This window comes from Labrus bergylta, chromosome 21, assembly GCF_963930695.1.
Source record: "Labrus bergylta chromosome 21, fLabBer1.1, whole genome shotgun sequence".
NCBI lineage: Eukaryota > Metazoa > Chordata > Actinopteri > Labriformes > Labridae > Labrus > Labrus bergylta.
In genome coordinates this window covers 2,705,675-2,721,020 of record NC_089215.1, presented here as the reverse complement: position 1 = coordinate 2,721,020, position 15,346 = coordinate 2,705,675, and the positions used below count along the sequence as shown (strand labels likewise).

Genomic DNA, 15,346 nt, shown 5'->3' with positions numbered 1-15,346 from the left:
CTTTTTCTTTCTCCTTCATCTTTGACGGACATTTTGGTTTCATTAATCATCAAGAAGATTATTAAACTAACATTTATTTACAGAATAACCTTTGAACCTTTGAACCTTTTGGTGTAACAGCAAATTAAAACATATTCCCGTTTCGTTTGCAAATGTTTCCAAACATTTGATCTGCTGCTGCACAGGAGGAGCACCCTTCAGCCGAGAGGCCGCCGCCGCCGCCGCCGCCACGGGCCGATGGTTTCTATATCAAAGTGATTTTCATTTTACAGTCAATAAAATCAGTCATCAGCACCGGAGCCAATAACCACCATCGCTCTGCAATCTGCCCTCAGCCTGAGCCGTGTTTGGAGTTCTGCTCTGACAAAACGGTGGGAGCTCATCAGAGAGAAGATGACGCTTCATCGACATTTCTTCACCTGAACGTGCACAACATGTACGACGACGAGGACGACGAGGACGGCGAGGCGGATAATGAATGAAAACGACCTCGGCTTGTACAACTTTTGAAATGAAAGGTGTTAAAAGAACATGCAGAGATCCCTAAATGCATGTTTTGGGTGCTTTTTTTGTAATAGTGGACGCAAAAAAGATTCAAACACAAGCGGCCATCTTTAATTTTTTTTTTTTTCAATCCTGATCAATAAAAACATGAAACTGGTGTCACTTAACAGTATCTAATCACTGTGCAGAGGGCTGTAAGTGGGCATGGGGAGGCGCAGGGTGATTGATAAGTGAAGGGGTGAGAAAGTGAACGAAAGAGCCCGTCATTCGATATGCCATCTGTGGTCAGGGTCTGTACCTCTTCCCAGATGGCTTTGAACGCCGACGTGACAGCCCGAAGACTGATCCCCCTCTCACCGCTGATTTTTGGCAAAAGGTAATGTACTCTGTGAGTGAAACAGAATCTTGATGTATCTTATTTAATAGAAAGAGTGATGGACGACGGCGGCCCCGGAGAAGATCAGATCACCTCTTTTGTCCTTTCTCTGGGATCTCTTGTAGCCACGCCGACACACGGGGGGGCCGTCTCCCCCCCCCCCCCCCCCCGTCGACTCACACGCACGGATTCTCATAGTCTCATTCAAACTCTCATTTCTATTAAAGGAGTGACATTAAGAGCTGCAGGACTATTTTAAACCCTGAGAGATGCTGTGTTGTTTTTTTTTGCTTCCTTTCAGCTAAATTGCGGTTGCTAGGTGATTTTAGTCAAAAACTCTGCTTAGTGGATTGAATTGTAGGCTATTTGTTGCCTGGCAACATTAGCTAATTGGACGTTGTATGACAGAGCTTTGGGGAGAAAAAACAACAACAAGGCTCTCACTGATTTCAACAACATAACTGTGTCTCAACAGATCGCTCACTCAGGGAGATAAGATGGGAGAGCTAGAGGACGCTGATATTCTGGCTGTGTGAGGAGAATTTTTTCCCTCTCTGCAGCAGCCACCTCGGTCCTGACAAGCTTATTAGTGTTGCTTGATTTAAAACGGGTGATCAGTCTGGGTTGTTGCGGGCGATAGGGAGGCACCTGGCAACACAAATTTCAGAGCTACTGGAGATCATCGCTGATATTTCTTGTTGCAAAAAAATCCCCCCGGGGGCTCTGGGTGTGTGAGGCGACTGTGTCTATTTGTCTGACTGAGTATCATGAGAGTTTGCGTGTGTGTGTGTGTGTGTGTGTGTGTGTCCACATCTTCATACCTGGCAGCACCTCGTAGATATCCTCATCCTCCTCGACCTCCCCCGCTTCATGCCCTCCTCCCCGGTGAGAGGCCTGGGCCAACCCCTCGATGTCATCGTAGGTCTCCTCTTCCTCCTCGTCCTCGTCATCGTCCACGGGGATGAAGCTGGAGCTAAGATCTGTGGGGGGGGGGGGAGGGGGGAGGGGGGATGGAGAGTCAGCGTGATGGGCGGTGGCGTTAAGATGGAGCACAGCGTGGCACAGAAGACACACACACATACATTAAAGAGTAAAGTGAGAGAAATGGTCCGAGGGTCCTGAATGCACAACAGGAAAATGTGACTTATAGCAGCAGTCAGAAGCGCTGCAGGCTTCAGCTCGGGCTGTAAATAACAATTAATTCATTATCTTTTTAAGTGTTTTGAATTTATTTTGATCCAGTAATTCATTAGAGTCAGAAACTAAAAAACAAGAAGTACATTTTCAAGGAGCCTGAGGTTTTTGTTTTGTAGATGCTTCTTTAATAAGACTAACAGATATTTTAATGAACATTTGAAGTTGAGCCTCTTGTTGTGTGTTTGTCCTGTTGATATTGTTTGTCATGTGTATGAAATGATCAGGTGGCCAGTGAGTTTCAGGTCAGGTGACTTTATTTGTAGATTTGTTCGCAGCCAGCAAGATCGACGTCCATCATGACACAGATTACCAAAACGATGTAACAAGGAACAACACAAGAAATAATAAACCGACTAAATCATGATAAAAAAAACCTCATTGCTCCACCAATCAGCGCAAGAAGTCAATTAAAACTAAAATAAATAATCTCTTCTGCAGGGTAAAAATAAGTTTTGACCATGAATAAATACATAAATAGTTTTTGTGCAAATATGGCTACAGCTTGTTCAGTTCAGTGATAGCAGCAGGAACAAAGCTGTTTCTGTATTTCTTCATTCTGCACCTTGACACTCAAAAGAATCAAGTTTTATAATCTTATATAATTAGATTAAAGGAAATTGCTAAAAAATAATGAAAGGACATGATTTGGACAATGGCAAGACGGGACAAGAATGAAGGCTAAATGTTTTTTTTTATTATTTGGAGGATTTTCCTTGAGGATCAGTGCAGGAGCTATAATGTGTATTTTCACCTCGGTTGATTATTTGTCATATTTTGCTCCTTAAATGGGTTTGATATAATTTCTGGTAATTTGCACTGGGCGTGGTTTCACCTTATTCTTTTACTATCTGTGCATTGAGGCTGCAGGAGACTAGACAAAGTGCTGACATTACTGAAAACCAAACGACTAGGTTTCAAGATGAGAAAACATTTTGAAATGAGTGAAATTATGATGATTTAAAGGAAACTTATTCTGATCAGAAGGAGCAAAAAACATTAAAGCTGTTTTTAAACAACTTCCTTAGAAAACAAAAAACGATTAAGAGAGTCTGATCAGAGCTTCTGAGGGAATCATTTAAAGTATAAGGAACAAAATTTAAGAGAGTAAGGATAAATGAGTGAATGCATTTGAAAAGAAATCGACACCATTACAAAATTGACGTCTTGTATTGAGAGGGAGGCAGCTGAGAGTGAAATCTGCAGAGTCCATCATATAAAACATTAAGGGGATGAAGATCAGGTTTAGATGCATTTTGGTAAACATGTCAGCGTGGTCTATTCATGGTAGTGTGAGATGTGAGACAAGTTTCTTTTTGGCATTTTAATATTTTGTTTTTATATTTTCAATATCAAAAAAAAAGGCAGAAGCTAAAAATAGTCTGACTTTTTTATCTTGTTCTTGGAGGAAAGTCCCAAAAATGAAAGTCCATGTAAAAAAAAAAAAAATAACGAGTCAGTGTTGTTCCCGGGTTGACTCAGAGGGTAAGGAGGGAAAGTAATGACCTACATGTTCTGGATCAGACTGTGTTTGGTAGTAAAAAAACCAGGCCGGGAGGAAGTAAGACAAACTGCCGAGTGTCTGTTACTTCCCGCAAATCAGTGGCCCGGGCCGAGCCCATTTTAGAGTAGAGCAGGCACGAGTGCTCGCTCAGATGGAGGAGCCGTCTCATTGCAGGCGACTGGCTCGCTGCAACACGGGGTATCAGGTCCTCGGCCGTGCAGCAGCGGCCAGAGCAGAAATCAATGTCACTGGAGGATAACCAGAACAGCTACCAATCAATTTCCTGTAAGCTGGAATTCGGTAGGAGGGTTAGGGGAGGAGTGGTGGAGGAGAAGGGGGGGGGGGGGGTATGTGATTGTGCACATGACATGGTGGGTGACATGTCGAATGAGGAGATTCAGGACTCGGCTGTGAGGTTCGTGATGGATCAGGTGGTTTTCCTCTGAGTCAGAGATGATAAAGGGCTCTCTTTCATTTCTGACCTTTCTCCCCCCCCCCCCCCCCCCCCCGCGCACAAACACAAACTTAAAGCAGAAACTGAAGAAGAAAATAGAAGGAGCTTTTTAAGAAGTCAATTGTAGACAAAAAGAGTGTAGAAGAAGAATCATTAAACGTGATAATGATCCTCTGAAAGCTGCACATGTAACAAAGATAAAAAAAGGAGAGAAGCCTTCTTACCTCGAAGAACAAAATTGATTTGGTCCACCCATTCCCGGGCCTCTTGAGGACTGCTGGCGGTGAACTGGTGGAGGAAGAGCGGCAATAAACTCGCAATTATCATCACAGTCTAACGGTGCACGGATAATAAAGTGATTTTTAATCCAGGACACATAAAAACACACTCTCCTCCTAACACCAGATGTCAAACACAGACAAAGAAGAGAAAAAAGAAATATCACTTTTTTTAAAATAGAGAGCGTCCATTCAATCTGTGAAGTCTCTGTTAGAGATTTAATGAAGAAGTTTAAATCCTGATGAGAACAGCGTTCATGTGACACACACACACACACACACACACACAAATGTTCTGACTCATCATAGTCTTCACTAATATTTGAGCTCAGGGGGAGTAATGTTTTGCTTTTTTTATGTTTTTGTTTTTTCTTGTATTTGTATGTGTGGCTGCTTGTCGTTTGTTTGAAACTCTTTAAAAGCGTGCTGTGTGTGATACAGACCTGGAACACTCGCCGCCCGGGAGCTAAGAGCTCAAAGCAGGAATTTCTTTTGGAGTCTTTCCTCAGATGGGTGACCAGCTGCACGCTGTAGTCGTGATGTAGAAGGAGCCTTTCTGCTGCTTATCTGCCGGGGAGAGGTGCACATGTTGGTGTGATTGATCTGATTCGCTCCCCCGACCTGGCCAGTGTGTCTCCAAACAAACCTTTCTCACTCCCAAAGTAGTAGAATATTGAGTTGTTCAAGGACGCACCATCTCTTCTGCCAACTCCGAGCCGAAGAAGCTGTGATCTGGAGGAAAGACGTGCGGCCGTGATCAATGAAAAGAGAAAATGACTCACATGAACAATCTTCTTTCACAGATATTTTCTACTCAATTAGGATATCGGTCGGTGTTTGAACGCAGCCGTACCTCTTCGTTTCTTCTCCAAGTAGCCTTGCTTTAAGATATTCCCGAGGTCCTGCACGGCGACAGGGGCGATGTCAATAAAATCTGTGCAAGAAAAACAGATTATTTGTCTCTTAAAAAGCTTTGCAATCTTAAAAAAAGCCAGAACCAAAACCCCAAAAATATCAAATACAAAGAATAAAAAAGAGAGAAAAGGCAGTAAATCCTCTCCTATGAGAAGCTGAAGCTAACAGCAGAGAATGCTTTTCTTTTTTTTCTTTTTTCTTGATTAATCAGTTTCTATTAATCGATCGATTGTTTCAGCACTTATGTACAATAATGTGCACCTATTTCATTCCCAGCACACACACACACACACACACACACACACACACACACACAAACAAACACCATGCTTGCACGAGTCTCCAGCCCTGTGGGGGCTCAGATACATCCCCTGCAATGCTTTAGGAAACCCAGGGATCGATACATTTCCAGTGCTGCTGAGCGCTGCAGTCCATTCATCAGCTAACATTGCACTTTTAATGGGAGTAACCTTCCTGTGGAAATTCAAACAACTCACTTCAATCTGCAAAGTCGAATGTTGAAGATGAGAGGGAAAGCAGCACAGCGTTAAGTTAATTAGTGCAGTTATCAGACGATGCAGCTCACATAGGTTTTTAGCCTGGTGAGCTTATTGGACGTTTTGCACTGGAACAAAACTGCACCGGTCACAGGTTCTGGTTGGTGGTTGTTGTTCTTATAGTTTAGTTTTTTATTTATTATTGTGTCATACATACATTCCATATTCCCAGCCCGCATGCCCCTTACATGACACATTAAATTAAAACGTTCCCGGATCAGAGTGCACTAGGTAAACTATATTCATTCTCAAGAAACAAAAAGAGAAAGCGAGAAGTCAAACTAATTAAACAGAATATCCTGTCTTCTTCTCCAAGCTGTTGAAACAAAATTATCAAGTTTAAACACATCAAACTTAAACAGCCATTCCAGTTCCTGCACATCTTTCCGTCCCAATATTTCTGATTTACTTCATGAAACAATAATTCTCTTAAATCATCAGATTTTGTACAATGAAAAGAAAATGGGACTCCGTTCCAACTTCGTCCAACTCACACATCTCACAAAGTCTGTTTTCTACTGGAATATTTTTGAATCGACCGACTTTAATGGCCAGAGGGAGAATTATACATTATAATTAATTATTTCCCATAATTTAAACATTTGAAAATCAGCTTTTTCATGTGTGCTTGTATTTAGAAATGAAACCTATGACCAATCAAAATATTTAGCAGTGAACATTACAGACGAGTCCAATAACTGTGTTACTAAGAGTTAGGCCCTCTACTGCATGGGTTCTGCTTTGTTCTGACATTTCTCCACAGACACACACACACACACACACACACACACACACACACACACACACACACACACACACACACACACACACAGGAGAGCTGCTTGTGTTACTCTCTACTCTGTTGCATTTCTTCAATAAACTGAGAGTGATCAAATTTTGAATAACCAGAAACATTGTACAGTAGTTTTCTAGTTATGATTTGACAAAGAGGAGTTATTTCAACCAGCCGTTCCATGTTTCAATCAGTTTTGATGTTCAGAAGTGATCCTCTTATTTGACCTTTTTTTTTGCTTTAGAGGGAAAGATGTAAAGCTGACCGAGAACAATCCCCGAGGCTCATCCTCTGCCCTTTGCTTCCGCAGAGGAGTACCTGGCTTCCCCCCAATGTGTCAAAAACAAAGCTCGCCTTTCGCCCGAGTTCATTAGTCAACAGGCATTAGCCTCGCAGGGGAGAGCAGGAACCGCCTTGTTAGTCTGAAAACACAGGAACAATTTAAAGACTGTTTAAGTAGTCAGTGTGACACCACAGTGTCAGAACACTGATGGTGAGGGGAGAGCCTGGAGTACATCCCCCAAAGAAAGGATGTTTAATAAGAGCGGGGGGAAACCAAACATGTCATAGCACGGCTGCTTTAAACAGAGAGGGTCCCCCCCCCCCCCCTCCCCAACATGAGACAAACAGAGACCTCTTTAACATTCATAAAGATCTGACACATGACAAGGCCTCCCCTGTCAAAAGATGTTACTTCAATACTTTTTATTTTATTTTGTTGATTAATAGTTTTGTGGTGGCGTTGAAACAACAAATCAGAGAATCAGAAGTCTTTCCAACTGTGCTCTCTTCTTTCTCCTTTGACTCTTCTTCTCTTTCTTTTAATATAATTTTATTCTTTCATTTTATACAACTAATTTGTTTTGTGGAAGAAAGGAAGGAAGGAAGGAGGAAAAGAAAAAAAGAAAGACAGAAAGAAAGTAAGAAAGACAAGTAGGAAGGAAAGTAGGAAAGAAGGAAGGAAGAAAGGAACAAAGGAGGGAAGAAAGAAAGTAAGAAAGACAAGTAGGAAGGAAGGATGGATGGGTGGATGGAAGGAAGGAAGGAAGGAGGAAAAGAAAGAAAGAAAGAAAGGAAGGAAAGTAGGAAGGAAGGACAAAAGGTAGAAAGGAAATTAGGAAAGACGGAGGTTCTTTCTCTCTTCTTTCTCCTTTGACTCTTCTCTTTCTTTAAATTTAATTTTATTCTTTCATTTGTTTGTTTGTCCTTCCTAAAGATGTTAAATATCGTAGAGAGAAAGGGAAGAGGTAAAAATGTATGAATTTATGTAACACAGATCCAAGCAACCTCAGTTTTACTTCAAGCTCCTTTAAACAAACTGTAAAACATGTTTCTGTATTGTAAGGGTTATTTTTTTAGTATTTCCAACATCACTGGGGGGCACGACCTTTTTGACACCACACCACTTATAAAAATGTAAAATATTATCATCCTTATGTTGAATATAAAACATGTGTACTGTATGTTAAGACATGATGACAATAAATGTCTTTCCAACTCATGGAGGGTAAAAAAAAACAACGTCCGTCCTGGAATGCGTTTCATCGTAAAGAACGCGTATTCTGCGCTAGGTAAAAACGAGCTAACATGACAGGACCTAAAAACCAAGTTCACACAGGGTAGGAAACTTCACCTGTGACTCCCTTTTCTCACCGCCTATGCCCAGGTGTGCAGGTGACATAACAGCGAGAAGCAGTGTTTACCTGACTTACCACACAATGGCTACAACAAGTATCGAACAGAATAAAAACTGTAAAAAAAAAAAAACTTCCGATCTTCAGTCATATTTTTACCAAAAGCTGCAGCGAGGGAAAGAGAGAGAGCGCTGTCTAAATTACACAAAAATGTTCTCACATATTTGTGTAATTTGGACACTCTGCAGAAGTTTGCCTGCAATTTTTTGGTAATTAAAAATTATAATTTGCCAAATTTTGGGTGGCCAAGCCTGTGTTACAGTTGATGGTTTACCTGTATCATATTGATGTTGAAAATTCTAGAAATCTTTAGATGTGATACTCTCTGTACAAGTTGTTTTTTGGAGTCTGATCTATAAAGAAGTTTGATCTGTAGAAAAACAACAAGGGGGATATCGGCTTTTTGCTCGGCTAACCTTTCTGAGATTTAAGCCGGCACCAGTCCAGCACTGTGATCCCTTAACCCTACCCGGCTTCAGCTCGCCGTCCTGACGGATGAGCGGGTCAATCCAGAGAGCAGAGCCCCCAGACACCTCACCGCTCTAACACGCTCACACATCATCGGGCCCTGCCTTTTGTGGATGGACTGACCGGTGACACTATAAATACACAGGTGCTCAGGACTGTTTTGTCAAAGAGAACCTGATTCAGTTCATCATAACAAACAGCGATCATCACGCTCCCCCCACCTCATCTATCCGCCAGCAGGCCGTCCATTTTTTTTTTTCCCCTGTCCCTGGGCCTGCTTCCCCGTTGCGGCCCACTTCTAATCCCCTCATCCGTCTGCTCACCTCGCTCTTCATTTATCTCTAAAGGTCGAGCCCGGCTAATAGATGAGGAGGCGCAGAATCAACACAGGATCGCTCTGATCTGCTCCGAGTCAATAAACATTACACATTCATGTGCGCTTAACACGCTGACGCCCGCACGACCTGACCTCACTTCAACAACCAAAACACAATCTTTGGAGAAACATGTACACAACGCTTTCATCCACAGGGTCGCAGCACAGCCTCGAAGCATGATGCTGCTTTACCCCCCCACCACCACCACCACCACCACCACCCCACCCCTTCTTTAAACAAAAGGAGAACCTGATTGGTCGTGCTCTAACGAATGCCTCCTTTAATGAAAATTACACTCTAACACCTCTTTGGGACCCATGCAATTTTAAGAGGATATTCAGAGGTAATGTTATTTGAAAATAAGCCATTTAAAGGCGTTCAAATACCCTAACAACCATCATGGTGTTTGAGTTTGGAGTTTGACTACAGGCACAGAGAGACACATTAATGCATCTAATTAAGCCCTCATCAGAACCGCAGACAGACGGCACTCTTTCATAAAAATCATAAATTGCGTTATCAATTATTCAGGGCAATGCCTCGACTTCATTTTCATCCCTTTCGCGTTTTAATTAGCGCCATCCACAGCTTTGGTATTGACATTAATTTGATGGCAATTTATTGATATTTTAGCATAACCTATTTAGCTAGAGTGCAATTACCCAACACAAGAGAAGCAGACAGATGTGATGCTACAGCCCGGTTTGGTAAATCAAGGTGAAGAGTTGCGAGGCGCCGCTAACTGAATCTAACGGCTCTCTCGCTTGGTCATCAGGAAGGAAATATGTGAGTCACGCTCGTTTCCAAACGGAGGGGAGATAATCGATAGAAATTGAGCAGAGATATGCGTTTTAATTGATCCGGACGTTTGAGTGTTTCCATAAGCACGCTGACCTGTAGGTGCTCCGTTCTGTTGCCTCTATGAACTTGTTTGAAACTCAAATTGGAAAGGTGGGGGGGGGGGGGGGGGGGGGGGCAGAGAGAGAGGGGGGGGCACAACAATGCATCTGAGCTGCCAGCGGTCTGCCAAAAGCCGCACTCTCTCATTTGGTTATTCACACTCTCCCAGCATGGTGTTATGAGCTCAGCAGTTGATCCCGCAAGAAAAGGCTGATTTATGCTAGCATGACCAGAGGGAGTTAATGTATTCTCTCATTAAAATCCACTTTACTTAGGCTGAAAGTCAATCAAAGGCTGCGGAGAGAGTGAATCAAGATGAAGGCAAATGGTTGGGTGGGAGGACTAATACGTTACATTAGATCTAACGGTGGTTCATAATGCAACAAAAAAAGATGTTACGGGGAAAAAAACACACACACAAATGTATAGAAGGAGATGTTGATGATGCGGCAGAAGAAGGAAAGTGAGCGGCGGCTTTTGGGCGTCTGTTTTCTGTGAGACGACAGGAACGACTTCAGCAGCAGGGTTGAGTCACAGGGGGGGGGGGGACGTGTATTTCAACAGGCGGGCAGGCGGGAACCGATACTGAACCCCCAGATACTGAAGCATCCCAGAGGTCCAGCTACACGGAGAAACAACCTCAGAAGAACAGGGGGAAAAACATTTTGAAGAAATATCACAAAAATATATTTTGATGTTTTGTACATATTTGACCTAAAATCATGCACATGTATATTGCACATGTACCGTGTTGAAACAGCATAATGCTTGAAAAGACATGGAAATAAAACAGAATCTGTGATATATCCATCCTACTCTGTCAGGGTTGGAAATAAGCACCCGTCACCCGCCAAATGTGGGTGTTCTTTTGCAGTGACGGGTGAATTTGCTCAATTTACTGGTCCCGTTGGCGGGTAAATAAAAGTACTGAACAGAGTGATTTAAAAACAAACACTTTGAAAACGATAAATTGATGACTTTTCAGTCGAGGTTCATTTGCAGCTAAATGAGTTAGCCTTTGAGGACATGGCTGCAATGGAAGAAACTCTTACCAGCCTCAAAATAATAAACTAAAATTTCTGTTTTTGAGCGAGACAGAAAGCATGTCCGTCTTCAATAGTTGAAACATTTCCGGATTGCTTGAATCCTGTTAGCCATGATTTGACATTATACATCATTACATCATGCTGCCTGTTAAAATGTGGGAGGTAAAAAACAATGTGTGAGGCAAAAAAGTGAATTTCCAACCCTGTTCTCTATCCATCAAATCTATTTAGTCTGATCTCTGCGTCTCTGCGTCTCTCTGACGTCTGAAATTGGATTCAAATGTGCAGACTTTATTCTGATCATGTGAACTGTGTGCACAGAAAATCTGCACGTGAGGTGTTCTTCAATATTTGAAGTCATTTGTGATGTTTGATTTTTCTGTTATGTTTGTCATAAGCAGCGCTGCAAATGCTGATCATCTTAATCATTGGTTAATCGGTCGCTTTATTCAGTTTGCACGACGGAAAAATTGGGAAATTGCTCGTTACTAGTTCCTCAAGCTCAAGTCTTTTTATTTTATTCATTTATTTATTTTAATACAGAAACATCAAATCATTCTCACAGTGCCTCAGTAGATTGTCTCTTCTCAGGTAAATATCTGCATCAGGTGCAGTTCTTATCAGTCTTTTGTCCTTCTTTAACCTTCAGGGGATGTCAGACTCTCTGCTCTGTGTATCTGTGAGTTGTGTCAGGATGGGATGCAGAGTCTTGTCTTTGGCTTCTTTTTGCTGCCAAGAAGTCTGCTGACAGTTTTTATACTGAAAGTCATATTGAAATGAAGATCTATGGTATTTTTTATAGTTCACTTTAGTATCAGGATACTCTGCCAACTGGTAACCTCTCTCCTCCTGGCCGTCTACCTGAGCCGTGCCTAAGTGTGAACATTCAAATCTGGACAGAAAATTAAGTTTTCTCTTCAGGACAACTCTCTGAACGACTGTCAACAACGAGCCAACAAAATGCAGCAGTCTGGTTTGGTTGTCTGCTCCGTACTGGGGTAGAGAAATAAAACTGTGCACAGCGTAGAGACGGGGAAAAGGAAGAGGAGCGTCTCTACTCGATGTGTTTTTATGTAGCAGTCAAATAAAAAAAAACAGCTCGTAGCAAAGCTGTGCAGCCTTTGTTTTTACATTTTGAAAGAGACATTATTATCTGCATGAAAAATACAGAAAAAGGAAAAATAAATCTTGTCATAAGGATCCATGAGACGCAGACAAAGGGCCAAAGAGAGGAGATCACAGAAGGAGCTTTCCACTCAAAATTAGACTACGGACACCCACAAAGTCAAACTTGTGGGAGGCAAAACCTGGAGATGTTTTGTTAAATCTGTAATAAAAAAAAGTCCCTCTAATTTAAGAGTTTATAAATTCCTTTTTACGGTAAATATCAAATTGCCAAAAGTCTGTGAATTCAAATGATTCCTTAGGCAACATCTGGCAAATCAATAAAACACTGGTGTTATTTTGTGCATGCTATCAGTCATACCTCATTTTATTTATCCAGAGGGAAAGAGAAAACTACAAAAGTACTGCCGGGCATAATCTGCGGTGAAATGCATCGCTTTACACACTGGGCCGCTTTGCTGAGATGAACGGCTGCGTTTAGGAAGAGGGTAGAAAAGGTGAGCGCCCTCACAGCACAGGTAGAAATCAAAAAGCAGCCACTTCTCATATGTTCTCTTTCTCTTTTGCTTAGTCCTTGAGTACGGAGGGGGGGGGGGGGGGGGGCTCTCTTTTCGACGCAAGAGGCATTGCATTGAATGCAGCATCAGGGGGGCAGGACCTGACCCCCGCGTGAACTCTGCTGATGAGGTGAAACAGAAGGCAGAGAGAGGCTCCCTGGCCCTGAGGGGGCTGCAGGGGAGGAATGCTGCTGACTCTACAGACGAGGCAACGAGCACCGCAATCCTCTTCCGATACTGTCCTTGATTAGGAAAAAGGATTCACTCGGTGCACCTTCACCCGCCCGGCGCTCAATCAGCCGCGCGGGCCGAAGCTAAATTGAAACATTTTTCCTCATTACAGTAGAAGGCCTCTGCTGCGCGTCCCTCCAGCGAGGCGGCCGTCAGAAGGGAGGAGAGAGACTGAGAGGCTCTGAGGTTAAGGGCAGATTGTCTCCTCTGCCCTCCCATCCTCCCCCTGATTTGATTAGGACTTCAGTCATCGATACATAAACCGTGTTTAGGACCTCCTAATGCATGTGTTTGAACCAAAAGAAAACACGCAGTGCATTATATCAAGCTGCACCATGTCTGTATTGCCGTCTAATAATGTTTAATGGGGACCGGGGAAATAATGCAAGATTGATTAAGGATTTATTTTTCTTTTGGGATCAGGGACGTCAATCAGGTTAGACAAGAAGTCTCTGAAATAAAAAGCTTTACAGCCGACAGATAAAATAACTTTTCATGCACACTCATGATCAGGTACATTTTCTTTTTTTATTTTAGTCTTATCGTTTAAAGCAAAGCAGAGATATCTGGTGTTCCTCTATTTGATTCAGTCAGTTAAACTTGACACAGTTTGGAAGAAATAAAAACACACACACTTCTGTGGCTCTTTAAAGAATAGCTGTGAAGTCGTTCTCAGCTCCGTTTTTTCCTCTTTTTCTGCGCTCAAACATCTCAGGCCGGCCACCGTAAAGACACTAAGGGGCTAAATTTACTATGTGACATCGGCTCCCCCCTGGGCAGCCATAAGCAGCGTATACAGCGACCCTGAATTTCCCTTTTTCTAGATTTACTACCACTATTCAAATGCTTAACTGCGGATACAATGATCCTCTAATCGCTGGGGATGGTTTTCAGCCGCTTCACTGACACAGACGTGGGGAAAAAAGACGGAGTAAGAATATAAATACCAACAATGGAGGCCCACAGGAGAGAGCTGCGTATCTGTGATGAAACCCGATATAACACAGTCAACGAGCGAGCCTGGAGGGGAGGAACACTCAGAGAAAAATCAACACCCTCGCCCTCTGAATGTTCAGTTATTGCAACTTTAAAACGCCTCTATTATTTCCACTAAAACGCCTTAAATATGATTTTTAGAAATACTGGAGGATAAATATGTTTGCGAGGGGGCCGTGTTATGAAGCTGAGCAGTATCTCATGTCTATTACCTTTTTATACAACTGCTCGTTTTCTTTTTATCGCCTCTGATGTTACATATTGTGCCAATAAACAATTATGTATGACGCCATCATTTTTCTGGACGCCGCCACAAATCATTCACAAGTCTGTGGGCAACAGGTGACACAGGAAATGTTTTTATCCCGTCGTTAAAAATAAGAAGAGATAATTAAAAACACGGTCATGATTTCAGACTGATGCAGATCAATTAAATTAAATAAGAGTATATTAGAGAGTTTATTTTCAGTAGAGCATTTTATCATTTTTTTAAATATTATATACTATATATTATATATATTAGTACTTTTTTACTTTTTTTACGTTCTCAACAACAAATCATAAAATACAACTTGTTTACAAGAAAGTGTTTTAATTTAAAGATCTTTAAATAATCTCTGTGATATATTGGTTCAATCTTAAAGCAGATTTTGATCACATCTTTTTTTTAATGTGTGAATAGTTTTAGAATTTTTCACCTTTTGGGAACAAATTAAAAAATGTTGGAGATCTATTTTTTTTCGTTTTTACTAAAGGAAAAATTCATGTTTTTTTTCCAAATAGCTGCAAAAAATAAACAAAAAAAGTATTTACACTGTGAGTGTATAAATTAATTAAAATGTAAACTTATCAATCTTTGTACACTGCTTAATATAAACACTTTAAAAACTCTTTATCTCATGTAAATTAAACCATCTGTTACATTATTACATATTTTATTCTCATGTTTATCTCAACATGTTTTCACAAACCACCGCTTCACTATTTATCATTTAGTCTTTACATGTTGCTCTTTGTTTACTTTGTTGATATTTAATGTTTTACTTTTTGTTCATAGAGAGCTCAGGTCACTGAAGTCAAACTCCTCACGTGTGTGTGTGTGTGAGTGAGTGTGAGCACAGCTGATCAATAAATGTGATTCTGACTCTATTTAAGCTGCTAAGCCGACATCATTCTTTAAATTATTTACAACTTTTATTTTTTAAATATCAGCCTACAAAATTAAAGTGGTCTCTCGTTTTTAACAATAATCATTTGATCTTTATAATATTTAAACTTTTCACATTGTTTTTTTAAAAGTCTCTTTTGTGAATTTTTTAATGATTTAGTCACAAAATAAACCACAAACAAAAATAATAAATTAGCATTTTGACTTCA

The 15,346-nt window shown here is 41.3% G+C and overlaps 1 protein-coding gene across 1 annotated transcript in view; it reads right to left on the bottom strand.

Annotated features, from left to right (window-relative positions):
- The window catches only part of skap1 (src kinase associated phosphoprotein 1), a 39,898-nt gene that overhangs the window by 13,813 nt on the left and 10,739 nt on the right, over positions 1–15,346 (bottom strand). The window contains 8 exon segments of the mRNA XM_020649823.3: positions 1,702–1,860; positions 4,257–4,320; positions 4,754–4,848; positions 4,851–4,877; positions 4,957–4,999; positions 5,001–5,018; positions 5,020–5,042; positions 5,164–5,244. Of these exon segments, the coding sequence (XP_020505479.2) occupies positions 1,702–1,860; positions 4,257–4,320; positions 4,754–4,848; positions 4,851–4,877; positions 4,957–4,999; positions 5,001–5,018; positions 5,020–5,042; positions 5,164–5,244 (510 nt within the window).